This window comes from Maylandia zebra, linkage group LG3 (genome assembly GCF_041146795.1).
Source record: "Maylandia zebra isolate NMK-2024a linkage group LG3, Mzebra_GT3a, whole genome shotgun sequence".
Lineage (NCBI taxonomy): Eukaryota > Metazoa > Chordata > Actinopteri > Cichliformes > Cichlidae > Maylandia > Maylandia zebra.
In genome coordinates, this window is record NC_135169.1 from 39,765,781 (window position 1) to 39,784,526 (window position 18,746).

An 18,746-nucleotide genomic window follows, 5' to 3' on the forward strand; every position below is an offset into this window, starting at 1 on the left:
GTGTAAATATATCCCCATGTGTGGGTCTCTGCAGTGCTCACATCCTGCTGTACCACTGTACAGTAAATGCCATTGTAGTCATCTAATTGCAGATATAAATTAGATGTTACTCTCATTAAATAGATTATAAAGCTTTCATGGTGTTATTGGTGGTTCAGTACTAAAAATTGGTCATCTTAGCTCCAGGGTAGACAACATGATGACATTATTTCATTACAATGTAGCTTGCCATCACCAGTGTGTGAATGGGTGGATGACTGGTTGTGTAAAGCGCTTTGGGGTCCTTAGGGACTAGTAAGAGCGCTATACAAATACAGGCCATTTACCATATAGAGGCACGTGTGCAAAATTAGGCTGCTCTAGTCCTGATAGGGTAGGAGGAGTTCATGAGCAAACAGACATGTGTTATAAATATATAGCATTCTACTCAATAGGTCCTATTTATTAAGGATGTTCTAATTTTATTTCCCTAAAGTATAATCAAATAAAGTATATCAAAAACTGTTGAAAAAAAATACTGCGTCAGACTATTTAACACTAAGAAAAATGCAGAAATATTAAATTAAAAGTTAAAACTATGAACAGCTTGGAAATGTTTTTGTGTTTTATTAACTGTACTGTAATACTGCATGTCACTGATGGCTACTGTGCTCTGCAAAAGCCTCAGCAAGCTCTTATGTGTGCGACAGAGTCCTTCCACTGTCCTTTCTCTTATTGTGATCTGTTATGTTTCGTTCCAGTCGCTCTGCACGGATGTCTTCCCTCTAGCCCCTTAGTCTTGCATCACTTGCTCTCTCTGTCGCTCATACTTTCTGGCCGAGTGGCTTTCATTTATTTCCTGTCGTCCTAAACCCCTTCCAACCTTTTTTTTGCTATTTTTTAAACAGCAATTAGATCGCTCCCACTATCAACACAACAGCTGAGTCTCTGTGACAAACGCCCTCACAGAGGAGGCCACTCTTCGAAAGCAGAGACCACTTAAATGATGTGGCTGGAGTACAGTCGGCATTGTGTACACTATAGATCAGCTGAAGCTCGTGAAGTGAAATGAACACTGAGCCAAACAGTGAAACATGTCAGAGTTACATCATTCAGCTCACATTGTGGTTGTTTTTCCAGCTCCATTGTGGCCAAGAAACGATGTGATCTGGTTCTCGTAGAAGTCCACGCTCAGTCCGTCCACGGCGAGCTTCTTTCCAGTCTTGTAGATTTTGACAAGATTCTGGATTGACACGCCTGTTGTCATATTAGGTGGCGGTTTCTCCATATGCTCTTCAGACAGAAATGCAAACCAGTATAAACACACACACACACTTATGAAACACAAAAGCAAAAAAGCAGGCGAAATGGAATCTCTAATATGAATAAATGTGTTTAAAAGGCACATTAAATCAGCAGCATTAACAGATCATAAATGCTGAAATAAAACATTTAACTGATCATTAAGGTGATTTCATTTGCAAACACAAAATATAAACTCAATGTTATGTGTCAAATAAACTTACAATCCATATAGTAAAACAGGAAGATGAAACCACAATGTTCAGAACACAACAACCAAACCAAAGTAGCCTCCATGCTAACTGGAAATTGTGTTTTGTTAGTTTTTTAGCAAATTGCTAACTTAAGACTAACATAGTGAAACTCTGTTGTTGCCGTACATGACAAGTAAGCCACTAATGTTTGAGTCTCTAAACCAACTAACCAGCACATGAACAAACTTGTGAGAATGTCACAAACGCTGCACATAAAAACTTGACATGTTACATACATCACACCGCAAAGGTGAGATATGAAGGTCGGGTTTACCGTTGTGTACGTTGGAGTCTGTCAGCAAACTGGGCTTATCATCAATCACGGGTGCCGTTCCACGCCAATAAGATGCAGTAAAAGGGAAGTACCATGGCTTAGGGATTCCATATTGACCTGGGATCAGTTTCCGAGATCATTATTCACATTTTAATATTGGCCTGGCTTAAGGGAATATGGTACTTTACAATGTAGGTTTCCTCCTGACAGCCTGGCACAAATCCTGAGCTCTTTAAACTACAGTCTCTGAGGAAAGCATAAAGTCTATGCCCCTGGATATTTGAGCGCATCATTGTATTTTTACACAACAACGACAACAACACGAACCAAAAAAATGTTTAAAAAAAAAGCATCAACAAAATCATTCAACAAAAACAAAAATATACCTGGAAAGACATTTTCAATGTACCAAGTGAGCACCCAGTATAAAACAGCATCAATAAGCATCATGATGATAGATGTGATGAAGGTGTAGCGTCCCCCATCTTCTGGACTCTTGGCGATGTTGTGCCACTGAATACCGACGCCTTGCTCCTCAAATTTAGAAAAGTTCTCGCAGCCGTATCCAAATGCCACACATGACAATAAACTCTGGGAATGAAGGATATGCCATTGAAATCATTAATAGTTTGCTTATTTTGTTTTCTCAAGAGATTACAGAAAGTTCAAACTAACTAAAAATAACTAAATGGTGTCTAGAGAAGAGCAAGCTAGCTGCTAGTTATTAGCGTTGTGTAAAGACTTAAACGAGGGCAGCTAGCCTCTCATCGTCTTAACTCTCAGCCCAACACAAATACTGACATTACATACAAAATGCTTAGACACCACACGTTCAGAAAATAGATTTAAAAAAGAGGCAGTGATACATCTTCGGCATGATTCCATGATTTTTAAAGTGTCAGTACTCATTCTTAGGATACAGTATCCTCACAGCACTCGAGCCCTGTCGGGGGGGAAAACCAGAGGAAGGGTTACATGTACAACTTATTAAACTTGAAAAAAAGGGAAAATGCTAATCTTTGTTTGCATATCTCAGGACTAACTTTAGACAGGATGGACACTAAAACGAGTCTGTGACAAACAAAGATATGTTGGATCTTTCCCACAGTAGGAAACTGCAAATGATGCTTTGCCCGGACGACATCATCTGCCATGGCCTCTCACTCTGCATTGCCATGTTGCCTGCCAGCTGTTTGATCACGCCTCATTTGCTCGCAGCATTTATACTCCGGCAGAAGTGTTTGCTGAGGCTTTAGAGGCGAATCATCATGGAGACGATAAACCTGATGTTACACTACCAGGCAGACAATCTGAAAAGCTCTGCGCTGATGCCAAACCGCTAGTCTGGCTGCGACCACTGCTGGGCAACTTTCTGTGATGTCCTCTAGTCACCATCCGCCCATCAGTCAGTAGATGAGCGCTGACAGGAGGGCTAGTCGGCACCTATCCTTGACCTCTCTATGAATGGCTGACGAAATGACAGGAGCCACTCCTTTGGCTTTGGGGAAAGGGCACGAGTTGGGAGGCAGACAAAAGAAGCCTGTTCTATTGAACACGTGTCAAACGGCAGATTCAGCCATCATTCAGTCGGCTGCAGACAAAAAAAACCCACTGTTGCAAGGTCACTCTTTCGAAGTCTTTTCGTAAGCCACCCTCCACAAGTACAGCAGACACAGATGCACTTCCTTTAAAAACTGCACGAGCACAATTCATGAAAATGGCTGCGCACAAAGTTTGTCCACCTGTAAAGTGATGGACAGCGAATGAATTGGAGATCAGCAGGATACTCTGATAGCTGCTTAAGGCGCACAGCACACAGCTGGGTGCTTTTGTTGCGTGGCATTTCTCTTTCCGCTCATTCCCCGTCCGCCTCAATGCTGCCGGCTACTTCACAAATGCAAAACTAAGCCTGTGCCCACCTTGACTGATAATAAAAATAACCCTCAGCTGCAGCCCCAGAGGAGGCCCAAAGAATACTTAACAATATGCTGAAAATCTGAAGATTCACCGCACCACTGTAGACCTGGTTGTATAGGTGAATTTACCGATTCATTCCACAGGAAGATTTTCCAGGACAGGATGATTAATTGAAAAGATCTGCAGATTTCCAGAACATGAAAGAACTTGTGGGCCCTCTCTTGTTTCTACCTCTTTAAAAAAAAAACGGAGGTAAGAGAGGATACAGCAGACTGCACCCTGTACTATAGTGGCCCTCTTCTTGATACACTGCCTCCGGCTCTCCTTTGCCACACGGCTCCAATCAAAAACTCTTCATATGAATTCAGGTGATCTTTTGAAATTCGATTACGATTAAGGACTTCATTATCAAGGACAACGTGGGGGAGAATTTGCATGCCCTTGCACGAGGTAGTTTCATCCGACCTGGGAGAAAGAGAGAACCTGCACACACACACAATATACACACACATCTCTGATAAAGTGCCGGGATGAACTGGATAGCGGTTTGGTCAGAGGAACATTGCTCATGCTAATTAGAGGGCTAGAGGGCTATCCATCTACTTGGAGCAGGGGAGAAAAATCTCAGCGCCAGGGGAGAACCAAGCAATGGCACTTTGTGTAGAGATTAAATAAGGTTTGCTGTGCTTTATATGTAAAATACCTACCTCGCCTGCATGCATTCTGTGAAAAGAAACTGAAGGAAAAGTTTTCTTTCAAAAAAACCCCCAACAAAATTACTTTGTTTTAAAGGATCTACTCAAAGACAGGCAATTTCGGGTCGACGTGCTGGAACAGCTTGTTTGCGCAAAAACAAGGTGAGCAAACAGTTTCTGAAGATAAAAGCAGGGGTGACTTCTATCAGCTCCCAGTGTAAGATATTATTGATTGCCGCCATGTCAAAAAATTGATAACTACGATACACAAGACCGGCCACCCACGGCTGGTACCGCATCGCTCGAAGTGACATGAAAGAAAAGGCGGGCCTGATTAAAATTCTGTGAAGACGCACTTGCACACGCTGCAATGAAGATTCAAGATATTGCCTTTGTCTGCAAAAGACAGCTCGAGGACAAATGATACCAGCGCTACCATAAAGGTCACGCAGAAAGGCTACACTGAAAGTTGAGCAATGGTACACAATTTATCTTTATCCCTCTGAGGATGGGAGAAAAATCAACAACTTCCTCGTCTCTTCTTTCAGGTAAACGTCTCATGTTTCTGTCACTTGAGCATGCCCGTTTTTTTGTTTGTTTTATAAAGAAATCTTTAGTATTGTGCGAAATATGTCAGCCTCAACAAGCGGCAAACAATTCATTGTCACATTATGGACAATAAATACAATTTGTAGTAATTTTAATGTCACTGGACCCTTTAATTCATCTTGAAGGCTCGCACCTTATTATCGGGAGACGAAAAAAGCTTCCTTTCATAACAAGCTGCACCAGTGAAGTCAAAGTTATTTCTTTTTGGATTTAAAAGGCATAAGAACGAGATTTCTTTTAAAAACAAGCAACTCTGACTGACACGGTGTGATTATAGTGGCGAGAAAACACAACCTGGGAATATAACTCAGAGTACAGTCAGCCCTCATGTATAATAACAGCAGGGGGAGATATTAAAAACTGTGTCAGCTAAAGACGGTCTTACCACAGCAACCTTGGCCCCGAAACCCATCACATCCCTCCAGGCGTAGCAGAGGACGTGCGGCAGGTAGAGGACAAAGTAGATGAGGCCACCGCACGCCGCTGCTAAGTTGGCCTTAGAGAAGAAGACGCTAATGAAGAAGCACTGAGAGATGGTGGCCACGCAGAACACCAGGAAGAAGACAAAGATCACTGAGGGGTCGCTGTATTGGAGGATTTTGCCGTACTGTGTGAAAAGAATTGAGTGGGAGTGGGGGGAAAATAACAGAGGAAAGTAAACATGTAATTTGATATCCAATAACAAACAGGTGGAGAATCCAGGAGGTTATCATTGCAGAATCAAGCAAGCAGGAGGATTCAGAGTGAAAGCTGTTTGACGATCCTCTGGCATATTTTCTCAGCTGACTGTATATTGTATAACATAATCTAAAAAATCCCTAAACATGTCACTCTTTCACTCTGCCACTTTGAAGGAGGACCCTTGTCTAGTTTTAGAGAGCTCCTCGCAAATGAACCAGACTCCCTCAGTGAGCAGTGATGCTGATTTCTTCGTCAAAATTTAATTCAAAGAGCCACTTGAACTCTTGGGATAATGGTGCTATTGTAACGAATGCAATTACGATTCACATCTTTACAGAGGACGCCGTTTGAGGGAGTTGTACGATTGTTCATTGTAGAGCTTCTACATTTAGACGGCCTAAATGAACTTGTGTTAGCATCACAGTAAAATTATCTTCTTTTAGTGCTTAGGTTTCACTCCTGATTAACAATTTATCATGAACCTTCAGGAGTTCTTGATAAGCAAAAAATAAATAAATAAAAACTCTCTAAAAGTAGTTGTGGGTCCTCCTCAGTGAATCATTGTTTAATCATTGTGGAATCACCTTGAGTATAAGGGTAAGGAGGAGAGAGCTGACAGCCAGCAGCAGCACACTGGAAACTGCCCAGCTCAGCCAATAGATGTCGCTTCTCAAGCCCATGATCCTCATTGTCTCCTTAAGCCTGGCTTCTTTCTCTGCAACGATACCCTTAATGATCATGGCGACAGAGTAGATCCAGGCTAAAGTCATGTATAAGGGGAGGGAGCTTCCCAGCGAACGGAGGAACCTGAAAGGTGGAGAGAAGCCAGCCCAGCCCAGATACTTAAATCTGGTGTTAAATCTGCACAGTAACTGGCGATAATATCGCACTTTTTTTCCATTTTCTTAAATCTGCATACTTTGTGACTTCTACGTAATAGCATTAATTCTTTGAATAATCAATTTTCCATTCACCTCATACACTATATATACACAAATCAGGCAACTATTTTTATGTTTTGCTCATTGTGTGCAAGAAAAATGTCCTTAAAGTGTAAAAAAAATAATTTCTAAATAAGAAAAAGTCAATCTAGTCACTGCGCAAGTCAAATTCTAAGAAGTGGCTGATATAGAAAGGTCAGCGCTGGAAAGTGATAAGTTGTGAGATGTGTGGAAGGGCGGGGTCACGCGAGGGTCGCTGACAAAAATGTCATGCAGGCGTTCACCCATTTATTCTTTGAAGCTTGGATTGAATGTACTGCTCCTCATACTGCGTGTAATAACGGTCCCTTGAAGATTTCCATTACAAGCTCTTGTCATTTCCCTTTTCCAGTGAAGAGGTCACACGTGGCCTTTTGCCAGACATGACTCAACTAGATGAAGAAGGGAAACTAGATGGCTTTTTTGGCTTGTTGGGTGGATTTTTTTTTCTTTCTGAGTTTAATTAGCATCGCTTATCCAGCTGGGCGGCAGTGGAAACAACGACACTGACAATACTACAAACTGTATGCTACAAATTATCTAGGTCTATGAGAAAATCCTATAGAGCTCATTTATGACCTTACTGAAAACTCTCGATGTTTTTTAAATAAGTTTAAAGTCTTATATATAGTCTTATAAATGATGGTGATATTTAGGGTAAAACAAAGGACAGAGCAGGGTACGCTTTGCGATTGGATGTTTTGGCAACACAGGACTGCTTGCGTGTCAAAAAAAACAAGGTGGTGATGGTCAAAATCTTTAAAAAGAGGCTTCAGAAATACAGTCAATAAACCAGTGGGTGACTGTGGGGCGGCTACGTTCCTTATTATATGCAGTCTGTGGACAATCTCAACTTTTAAGTCTATACATCTAACTTTTTAGTCAACACTGGGTAATTAAAAATTGAACAATGAATGTAAAACCAACATTCAAACACTAAATCGGTGTTGGTGCTAGAATTTAAGAATACAGGGTTTTATTCTTCTTTTTGCTGAATGCAGCTGCTTGCAGTTATAAACGATTGCATGAAGCAAACTGCAGGGGAATAAAACCAAAACAATGACCTGAAAGGGGCTAAAACAACAGCTAAAGGCAGTCCTTTTCACACCAAGTACTTATTTTTGTAGATGAAATACATTTGTTACATTTTTTACTCCAGAAGCTGAAAAAAAAACACGTTAAAGTGAAAAATTGAACATTGCGAGATGTAAGTAAAAATGCTGCAATTACAATTTTCATTGAGTATGTAATAAAATCCTAAAATCCTTTTTTGTAGCAGTAATGTATACGTTTGGATGTTTTTCATGTTAATTGCTAGTTTATCATATAAAAGCTCTGTATGTTTTTAACACAGGTTTTGTATTTAGATTGCTAATCAACAAGGGAACTACATAACAGAGAATGAAATAAAAGTACTTTTAAAACATTTAAGAGTCGTGTTTCACCACTCGCACTTTAACAAGTAGTTTTACTTTTTATTTATTTTGTTGTGTGTGCCCGAGTTATTAATCAGATATCAGTGGCCTTTCCGACTGTGAAGGTGGTCTCTGACGTTGTCGTTTGCTCTCTTTTTTTCAGCTCTTCTGCACAACAAATTAATCCGGTTTTAATGACCGAGCGCAAACACATCAAAACATTTTGCAAGGTGATTTCGTGTTATGGGAACAAGAACAATACACTGCTCGGGAGAGTAAATGCGTATTGATTCGCGCTGATCGGTGTTAGTTTTAGTAGCCCAAAATCTCATCAAATAAACAACTTGATTCAGCTGATTTCAGATAAGAACCAAGTGTGTAAATACATCCATCTGGATGCCAAACGGTAAACGCATTACTTCCTCCGTAATGAAAGAGGAAACAAGTGTAAAATGACAGAGGACTCAGGTGCAGATGACAAAACCGGTTGTTGTCACACCTAATCCAGATACAGCCTTATGATAATTACCATTTGATTTGCTATTATTATTAATGTGCTGAAAATGGCTGTGAAATTATCATTTAGAATGGGCCCGTGATCTGAATACACATCCCGCGTGCAGTTGCTCCTCCAAGGCACTCGACTAACTCAATTTATTGTTATTAATGTTTACAAATTGTTGATGGCTTGCAAACACATTAGGCTGATGGGAAATTACATTTCATCCAGCTGTTCAAATATCACTTTTTATTTACCAGCCACATTTTCCAATTAAACTGCAAAAATTGATTAGGCCAATCTTAAATAACCATCCTTTTTTATTTCATTAACTACGCCTACAAAACAAGGGGCTGTTGAAGAACACGCTCTAGCTAAAGGAGACCAACAACGGCGCTGCTGCCATTGTGCGCCATCAAAGGCGTGAACGGCCTCCTTTTTTATGATAACGCTGATTTCTTGTTATTTCTTAATTGATTTTTTCAAGCTGTGGATGGCTCACGCTGATAAGCAACCAGATCAATAGATGTGGAGTCAAACAACTATTTTCATTTCTCATATTTAGATACTTGCTAACAAAGAAAGACATAATCGTGCATGCCTATTGCTTCTTTACCCTCTTTGGGAATAATAGCATCTTCTTTTGTTTATGACGTGATGTTACACCTACCTGATGATTAAACTTACAATTCATTATACACCAGGAGCTCTGCAGTGCAGAGGTGCACTACTCGATTGTACTGTTGTTTTCATTTTATTGACCCAGTGTACATTACAAATGTATTAGATGGCTGGCAGAATATCAGATACAGCAAATGTAAATACTGTTAAATAATTAAACTATATAAAGCGGCGCTATCTCTGCTGTTCTTTCAAATTCTATCCGAGGAATGCAGTTTTGTTTAGGCCAGCTTTTAGTATTACTTGTTCTAATTTGTCTTAGCTGTCCAGATACAGGGCTGCAAAGAATACTGAGGTCCACACTGGTGCATCAAGTATATGTCAGGTACTACCCTCACCCTCCCCTTACAGTTAAAATTAAATGTCATGTAAAATTAGCGTGCAACATCCAAGTGGCAAAAAAAGAGTAAATATCCATTTTCTTGGCTACTGAATGATAAAAATGCACTTCTCAGATTAAAAGCAGGTCGTGATTACATCTTGAATTTTAAATACATCTTGCAGGATTGTGTTGCGTGCTGATTTCATTAGCAGGAGAGGCCTAATCATCCAAGAATCATCCGTCGTGATTTGATTCTGTGCACGGCAATTCATTCTGATTAACAACGGCGGGCTTAGCAAAACACAAAGCATAAACAATGTCGTGACCCGAACAACTTGTGACCAAGGACAGTAAATTTACTGGATGTGTATTTTTTCTTGGTCTGACGTAGCAGCACTGTGAATTTATAGTGTTTTAATGTATCATACATCCTTACATCGTATGCTTTGTGTTTGGCTGCTTTTCACCGAGCGACTCCTTTCTACTGACCTTAACCATGACACTTATGAGCGCACAGGGAACGACTAGCAGAACAATGTTCTCCGTGAGCACTGAAAACCAAAGAGCGCCGTTTTGCACACCAACAGCGCGCAGTACTTCCTTGAGCCGGAGTTCCTTCTCCAGCACCAAACCCTTGATGGTCATGCACACGGTGTACATGAAGGCCAGTATCAGGAACATGGGGAGAATGCTTCCAATACTCCGAATGAAGCTGGGTACAGGAGAGAACGAGCAAAGAACATCAGAACTACTACGCTACAAGAGGACATTCTTCACAATTACTCATTCTCCATGCACGAAATGATGTCCAGATGCTTTTTTACATCATATACATTTTGTTTTATTTATTCTCCACCTACATTTTTTCAAATTTTAACTTCTGTTACAGCCTGGCTCAATACCTTTGAGGTGTTTTCATTTTTACGCCGAGCTAACCTTTTATAAACTTGGTGCATCAGCTCAATTGGGCATTTAGTGCTTCACCTCATGCCAGAGATGATGTATGATTTGATGCTGTTACAACACAATAAGGGGATATTAAACCGGCTCTATAATGCCACCAAAATGCCATGTCAATATCTTCCCCACTGCCAATATAACAAAGTGCTTCCTTTGCTTTATTAGACAGTGAAGGAGAGATATCAAATACATTCTGACAAAGTATAAACTCTACACACCGCTTGTGTTTGCATTCCATAAATATTGAGGGTGTAATGCAAGCAAAGCAGCGCTGAGCACAGATGAACGGATGAAGCACAAAGAGAACGTGCTGTGTTTGAGAGCACGGAGCTGCTTTAGAATAAATATCTCCTGCGAGTCCTGACAAGTTATTTTTAAGACTTGCCAAGTTCGAACACTTACCTCAAACAAGTACTTCACTTAATTGCTAGTTAGCTCTGCATAAGTGCTGTTGAAGAGGTGATTTTGAATGTTATTTCTGTCTTGCTTTCAATTTTCAAACAGCTGCTAATTGTTTTCTTAAACCTGTGTTTGTTTCCCTTTTTTTTCTATGACGACATTTCACAAACATGTGTAAAAGTTCTGGACACTTAATAAAAATAAGCGTTTAAACCGTGAAGGAAGCTCTGCTACACGAGAGCCTGAACGACAGAGAGAGAGAGACACGCTTGCTTTTTGTGGATGCTCGCTTGCCCTCGCGGGATGGATCACTTTTCAAACGAGGTCTGGAACGCTGCAGGAAAGGATTGGTTGACACAGAGTTTCAAGAGGCTCAGACACCAGAGCAACTAAATCTAAAATCCTATATAAGATTACATAAATAAAATCTCTTCTTTGAACCCCAAAAATTCCACTTGAGGAGATCACAGAATCAATACACTGAGCAAATTGATACATTAGCACCTTTTCTAGGGAGGTAAGCAGCCTCAAGTAGCGAGTGCTTCAAGGTGAATACTAATTCAGGCATTATCTGCTCCCGATTCTACCCTAACATCTCTGTAACAGCTGACAGTCTGCATGAGTTAACTCCTTCTGTGACTTCTCACACCGGAGGCAGAGAAATCAGTCATGCACACTGTGTCTGACTCTGACAACCTTGCCACCAGATGCTTTTGAATTATACATTTGCGGATCGATCAAACTTGCTTAAGTAATAGAACTCCAGGCAGGTCTGTGTTACGGGGCTCCCATTACATTGGCAGGCTGACCTAAATTTAGGAAAGCTAGAAGACTGATTCCTCAGTAAATCGAGAGATAGCAGAGCACAGCCTCCCGGGAGAATAGAGAACTATAGTAAAAAAAATAAAAAATAAAAATAAAAATAGGTTTTTGTCTCAGTTTCAAAAAAGATATATTGTTAAATTCATTCAACTGAGAAATTCATAGAAGAAAACGGGTTTATATTTATACATATGGATTACTTTTAAGCTACCACAATTTTAAAAAATACCTATCTATGTTCTGACACAAAGAGGATGTAAATGCATGCTGTTTTTCATTTTTAACAGCAAGATCAGACACAGAAAAGCAGAATTGCATTACCAATTTATGTATTAGACTTACAAAACATACAATTTTAAAATCCGTCTTCTTTTAGAGAAAGACTAAAGTATTAAAGATGACAACAACTGATGGTGATGTGCTGGTTTCATAATACTAAATATAAAAGAAAAAAGAAAAGAAGAAACTAAGACTTGTAACAAATAAAAATCAATATATCAAATAAATAAAATTTAAGGTGGATCATGTTCACAGAGTTCAGACTAAGTAAAAATGTATTTCTAAGATCATCATTTATTTAGCATTACTCCTCCTGAGTATGCCATTTAATACTATCCTAATCATAATCAAAGTCATAATAATATAATAATATAATTTTTAAATGGCATACTAAGGAGGCGTAATGCTAAATAAATGATGAATTAAGCGCTTCCTAATACCTTAATAATGCTTAATAGTGTGACATTATTTTAAAGTGCTACTGATTCTTTTTTATATTTTACAGTTTTAGATTTGACTTATCCATATTATATTAGTCTGCGGCTTTGCTTCCTTATAACGTGCACTAACTAATGTGTGCTCTGAACCATCGTCCCAGTCTCAGCCTGCATGCCAGAGCAGATGTTCTTTATGTGTCGGTCTGTGTTTAGTTGTAATCACACACGAAACACCAACACAATGGTTCAGTGGAGGGATGGAAGCAGCCAGGTGATGACTTTCCAAGAGGTCAGCACTCATGTAATCTCACCAAAGAATCTTTTTGTTCATGTTCTCAGACAGATTTCACTGTTGGCACACTCAAAGTGGGTCATCGTATGTCCTTGTCTTAAAAGTGCTTTCCAACTAGCTACTACTGCCATAGAGGTCTGATGGAGTGCTGCTGCTGAGATGGTCATAATTCTGGCAGGTCTCCCATCTCTGCAGAGGACTTGTGAAGCACTATTAGAGAGACCACTGGCCTCTTGACCAAGGCCCTTCTTGCTTGCTTACTCACTTTGGCCAAATAGCTAACCCAAGGTGGAGTCTGGATGGTTTCAAACGTCTTTCAGTTCACAATTACTGAAGCCACTGTGCTCCTGGGAACACTACAAGACATAGAAATGGGTTTATATTCTTCCCCTGACCTATCCTTTGCAACAATTTCATCAGACATTTCTACAGAGAGCTCCTGGAAGTTTGTGGCAGTGGGATGATTGAGTGTGAACCACAGGATGTTATATCCAAAGCTGTGTGCCTTTTTAAAAATTTAAAATATACATTTTAGCTTCTGATTTTAATAATTTTGCAAATTTACTAAACACACTGAAGAGGAGTTTGCACACTTTCAAATGCCTGTATATTTGTATATTTGTGGGAATACATGATTTGCAGCATTCCCACTCAGGAATGAAATAAAATGCTTTTGGGGGTGGTTCAAACTAATTGCTTCTTCTACTCCCGGTGATTTTTCTAAAACACTGTCAACAAACGTTTGAAAGCTGCAATTTGATTTCCCTAAGTGCTGATTTGTTTGGATGAATGCTTTTAATACAAGAAAATAAAGAACAGAAAGGAGTGGTGTTTTACACAGTGCATAGAGTAAAAATACGTCTTTTTTTAATTAAAGAGCAGTCTTGAGCTACCCCACGTTTTTTATATTTTTCTAGGAAAATAGGAATGGGTGCAGGGATTTATTGAAACAAATACAGTATATGAGGCAAAGGAGTTTGTACAATTCTAATAAGCCTAAAAGTCAATATTTGGTGACATGGCCTAAATTCTGTTAGTAGCATCTAATTTCTTTAAGTTCTTTAAGGACATTTAAAACGCTTCTTTAGATCTTGGCTTTGATCCTATTCTGCTTCAATAAAGTTGAGGTCCGGGCTCTGGGGAGGCCAATCCATGACTGATGGTGTCCCACTGTGTTTTCTTTTAGTGTCTGTTGGGAATCATCTGATGCTTTTTAGAATTTATTGGTCACCATACGTCAGACCTTTCCTTCTTTCATAATAACATCAATTTTGACAAGATTTTTAACATGGCTGGTTGGAATGGATCCCCAAGCTGTGGGAGAGCCTCCACCATACGCCCTCACACTCTCACTGTTATTGTACCTCCTCTGTACATACTGATGATAGTTTACACCAAAAATTTCACATTTAGATTCATCCGTCTATAACAGCGCTCCCCAACCATTTTGCGCCACGGACCGATTTATGTCTGACAATATTTTCACGGACCGGCCTTTAATGTGTCGCGGATAAATACAACAAAATAACACCAGTACCGGTATCAAAAAAGAGAAGATTTAGTCATAACACAAGGGAAAAGACCCAGGGAAACGATAAAAACAATAACAAAATAACGACAAAAAACAATAAAAACCCTGAAAACCATAAATTTCACACCCGAGCCTCAACTCTCGCGGCCCAGTACCAAACGACTCACAGACCGGTACCGGTCCGTGGCCCGGTGGGTGGGGGCCGCTGCTCTATAAGACTTGCTGTATAATTTTGGCAGTTTCCATTACTTAAGAATTGCTTTTTCACAGCAATTTTTCCACTCAGACCATTTCTAATGAGGCTTCAGTGAACAGTAGATTGATCAGCTGAAGCAGCATCCTTCTCTGGGCTTGAGTGTGATGCTGGGCCAACCGTATATCTAAACCATTAAGAAAAACTGTCATCTGGAACTGGAGTATAGTTTTAACCAGTATGTCAATTTCTGCACACTGCACAGTTTTTGCAACAAAAAATTCCCCAGTATCCTGCTGTCAGATGTATTTTTTTGTATTTTGTATTAGACACCAAATCAATACATGCACCTTCTGTTCCCCATCCCCTGTAAACAGGGAGAAATGATTTTTGGGAAGCTGGAATTACACTATCCAGCATTAAAAGCTTCTTTTCAGCCGCGGTGACAAAAGGCTCTTTCAGTGTACAGGGAGTCATGCTGGGAATATTTTCTGATATCATTAATACAGCTTGTCGCTGCACAGCACAGAAACACTATAAACATGAAACAAAACATCAATTGCAGATTTTTGCTTGTTACAAGCGTCAGATGTTCTAATTATGCTCGGCTTTTTCAGGCCCTCTCAGTAGTAACGGTGCACACGTCGGGTTAATTAGCCACTGAAGATGGACAAAAGCGTGTTCCCCAACACATCCTTGCATATTTGGCACGTTCAGTGCCGGCCACTATTATCTAACATCAAACCCATGTGAATGTGAAAGACCTATTGATGGGGAGCACAGCCTTAGGATCCAAACAAGGCATGCCTCTGATTCAAGAGCCTGCAATGGCTCAGAGGCCGCTGATAAAGGGTCTGTTTATGTGCTATCAGAGCCCGCAGGGGTCAGGCTTTATCCTGCACTGTCATTGCAGTCCTGTACACAGTGTGAATATGAAGACAGTGGGAGCTAATGCAGTTTAGTTATCTCAATTTCAAAATGCCAACAGGGTCAGCTGTGGCTGAAGGAGTCCAGATTGCTCGTAGCTCGTTGAGCGCGCGCCGCTGCCAAAAGCTAGGAGGAAATGAGGGACACGAAAAGGAAATTATTTGCGAGGCAGGTCTGATGATGAGGGTTGGGGGTCAGCGCAGATAATACTGGCTTCTTAGCTGAAGTTTATCAGCGGAGTAGAAATATTGTTTACGTGAGATTAAAAGCAGACCTACAAAGATAATAAAAAAATGACGATACGGTCTGACAGAAACTAAGGATGTCATTGGCAACGGCTTCCTGGGCTGTTGTCATAACATTTCCTGTTGTATTAATATCATATACTCAAACTAAATCACCACCAATGTGAAGAAAAAAAAAACCTAAATACTAAAACATATTATACTTTAAAACTGTATTTTTTATGCCATGCATTTATACAACACATCATATGCCTTCTAGGTGGAGAGCACTACTTTCTGAACAGGACATGATTCATCCAAAGACTATTTTAACATTTTAAAATCAGAAATAAGAACTAATAGCCATCTAAATGCGCAGTGTCCTTTCCTTCTTTCTGCCTGGTAACACGCAGTTCACGATGAAAACAATTACAAGCAAAGTTCCTCCCCATCATGCCTCTCCGTGTCTAAGCGCATCTGCCTTTGTGTGATTTCACTCTCTATTATTTATAACAGAAAAAGCAGTTTTCGAGTGTTAATAATTCATAGAAATGCCCAAATGTCTCTGCAGAGGAAAGAGTAAATGGTGGAGTGAATGAGGGGGTACTGCTGTGGTTTACGGCTCCTTTTTATCATCTGTAATTATTAATCCTTTGTTTTTAAGGAAGATGTCCGCTGAAGCAAAGAGGCCAATGTGTACCAATAAGCTGCACCATGACTGTCTAATTTAAGATCACAGCAAAAAGCTGACCAGAGGGAAATTGTGGCTCTGATTTCGTGGATTAACAGCAATCTTAAAAAATAAAATCTGCTAGCTGTTGTTACTATAGTGATAAAAACAAGTAGAGTCATTTTCCATCTGCAGGTTTTGTATTCTTGGTGGTTCTCGGAGTCGTTTTCAGTGAAAGGTCGGGTTCTGTATCATAAAAGAATGCTGTATATCAAAGATGGAAGCCATTAACTGCATCCGAACATGCTCATTGTGTCCTTTAGTCCCACCCACTTTATGTTTGTGCCAATGGGAGCTCTGAAACACATTACACGGCTTGATAATTATAAAGTTTGAACAGCTTTAGGGTATAAGCTGCTCCAAAGGGCAAAAAAGTACTGTTGGAGTCTAAGGGGAGGGGCCAATAGTGCAAGGACTGATTGTAGGTGCTGACGCTAATGTTTTATTTACAGTGTTATAAATTTCTGCAGTTCTGCTGGATCCTCACTGTTATTGTTCATGATGCGAGTTCATGACGTGAAATCCAGTGTGTAGCTGTCCTCTTGTTTGAGGGTGGTGTTGAGCGACTAATCAACAATGGTCACTGCACCGGTTTAGGAGGGTTAGTGCTAACAAAGCTGTATTCTGGGGGTTGAACAGTGTATGGGATGTCTTTTGGTTCCTTCTTTTGCCTGGGCTTGCCATAGTTCCAGTGATAACAAACATACTCTATGCTAATCGTGTTAGCACTGTATGGAGGTCCATGGGAAATTCTGTCCACTGAAAGAAGATTATTTCACAGTATTTTGGATTATTATTACAAAAGCAAACACTTTGTTTAGCAAGATAACCTCATTAAACATCTTAAAAGTAGCATTATTTAAAGTGGAAAAGCAACTGAAGTAAAGTCAGGCTCAAGTTTGGCTATAAATGAAACGCACTGTCATCGTGGGATTTTAACGTACATAAAGTGTAACTAAGCTCCTGTGGCCAAAATGACCCCCTATTAACAAAAGCCTTGTACAGGCACATACTAGTTTTTAAATTCTGCAACATAATGTATTTTTTTCATGCTATGCGTTGCAGAACAATTATGACAACATGTAGAGCTCCAGACAAAGACGCACCATTCCAGGGCTTGGTTTTAGCATGCGGATCTGGCCAGGACCCTTACTGGATACAGGGTGGGAATCGAACTTGTGATTCAAAGGTGTGGAGTCTTACCACTACACTACACAGATGCATTTCTAAAGCTCACGTTAACCATGAACCTTAATGCTTACTAATGTGATGCTTTAGTATGGATAACTTTAAATGACAATACACCTTTTAAATGAACGTTTCCACTGGGTTTAGTAGTTTACACTAAATCACCTATCAGCAAAATGTCTCTGTTTTGTTTTGTTTCTCATTTCTCCGAGACAAATACATCACGCAGGGCAATATTCTTCAAAACTGTTCAATAGCAGGCTTGTAGAGTTTTGCAGCCCACATATGAAGTCATCATTTTCATGTTCCCTGTAACCCCCAGAAGGTTGATTTACTGAAAATCTTGTGCTACCCAAACCACATAATACTTTAAAATTAGATTCCTAATTTCTGGAAATGCATTTGCCCATGGGTCGAGAATAACTTTGCGTGTACTGAAAGTGTGGGTATTGTGTTGTTGGTCTTAAATCTCACTGGTAATTATCTTTTCTCTTGGTGGCATTGCTGGGTTTTTCCTTTATTAATGGGGATTATAATGTTTTGCGAATAGGAGATTTTTTTTTCCTGGACTCGGAGGAAATTATGGGCGTAGAAGATTGAGTGTGATACCACGTCGTTTGTGTCCCCGGGTGGATGATCAAACACGATAGAAGCCAGCGATATCAATAAATACATCAAGAACACAGAAGGAAGGCTGCTATCAATCCTTGCATGCAATGGAGCTGTGTTGCACGTGCGCTGCTCTACGCTCACTTTGTTGAAAAGGAAGTACAAAAAAGGAAGGCATTCAAAGTGGTTGCTTAAATAATTCAGCATCCACCAACTATTCAGGAATTTCCTGTGGTTTGACTAAAATCAATAGTTTGGCCTCTCTCTTTTCCACTCGCTAAGTTTCACTCGTTTCCTCCCTCTTGCAGAAAATCAATTCATGACTACATTTACTCTTAGATTTCAGAGTTTCACTATTTACTTTTAACAATGACACAATTAAGGGTGCTCCCCGTCTTAGAGCCTACGTCTGTGATCTGTGACAGCAGAAGGGAAACACATAAAATAAATAAATGGCAAGTTACACAAATAGAACTAAACAGCTTTCCAAGGGGGAATCTGATAGGTCTAGGCTTAGAGACTGAGGAGAACTGTGTGGTGGCACAGA

At 40.0% G+C, this 18,746-nt stretch overlaps 1 protein-coding gene across 1 annotated transcript in view; it reads right to left on the reverse strand.

Moving 5' to 3' along the window:
* The window catches only part of LOC101476448 (phospholipid-transporting ATPase ABCA1), a 195,967-nt gene that overhangs the window by 121,381 nt on the left and 55,840 nt on the right, over positions 1-18,746 (reverse strand). Inside the window, exons 15-19 of the mRNA XM_004554498.4 lie at positions 10,098-10,320; positions 5,416-5,637; positions 2,196-2,400; positions 1,810-1,926; positions 1,101-1,272 (exon numbers count right to left, since the gene is read on the reverse strand). Coding sequence (XP_004554555.3) covers positions 1,101-1,272; positions 1,810-1,926; positions 2,196-2,400; positions 5,416-5,637; positions 10,098-10,320 — 939 coding nt within the window. The remainder of the gene's footprint in view (positions 1-1,100; positions 1,273-1,809; positions 1,927-2,195; positions 2,401-5,415; positions 5,638-10,097; positions 10,321-18,746) is intronic.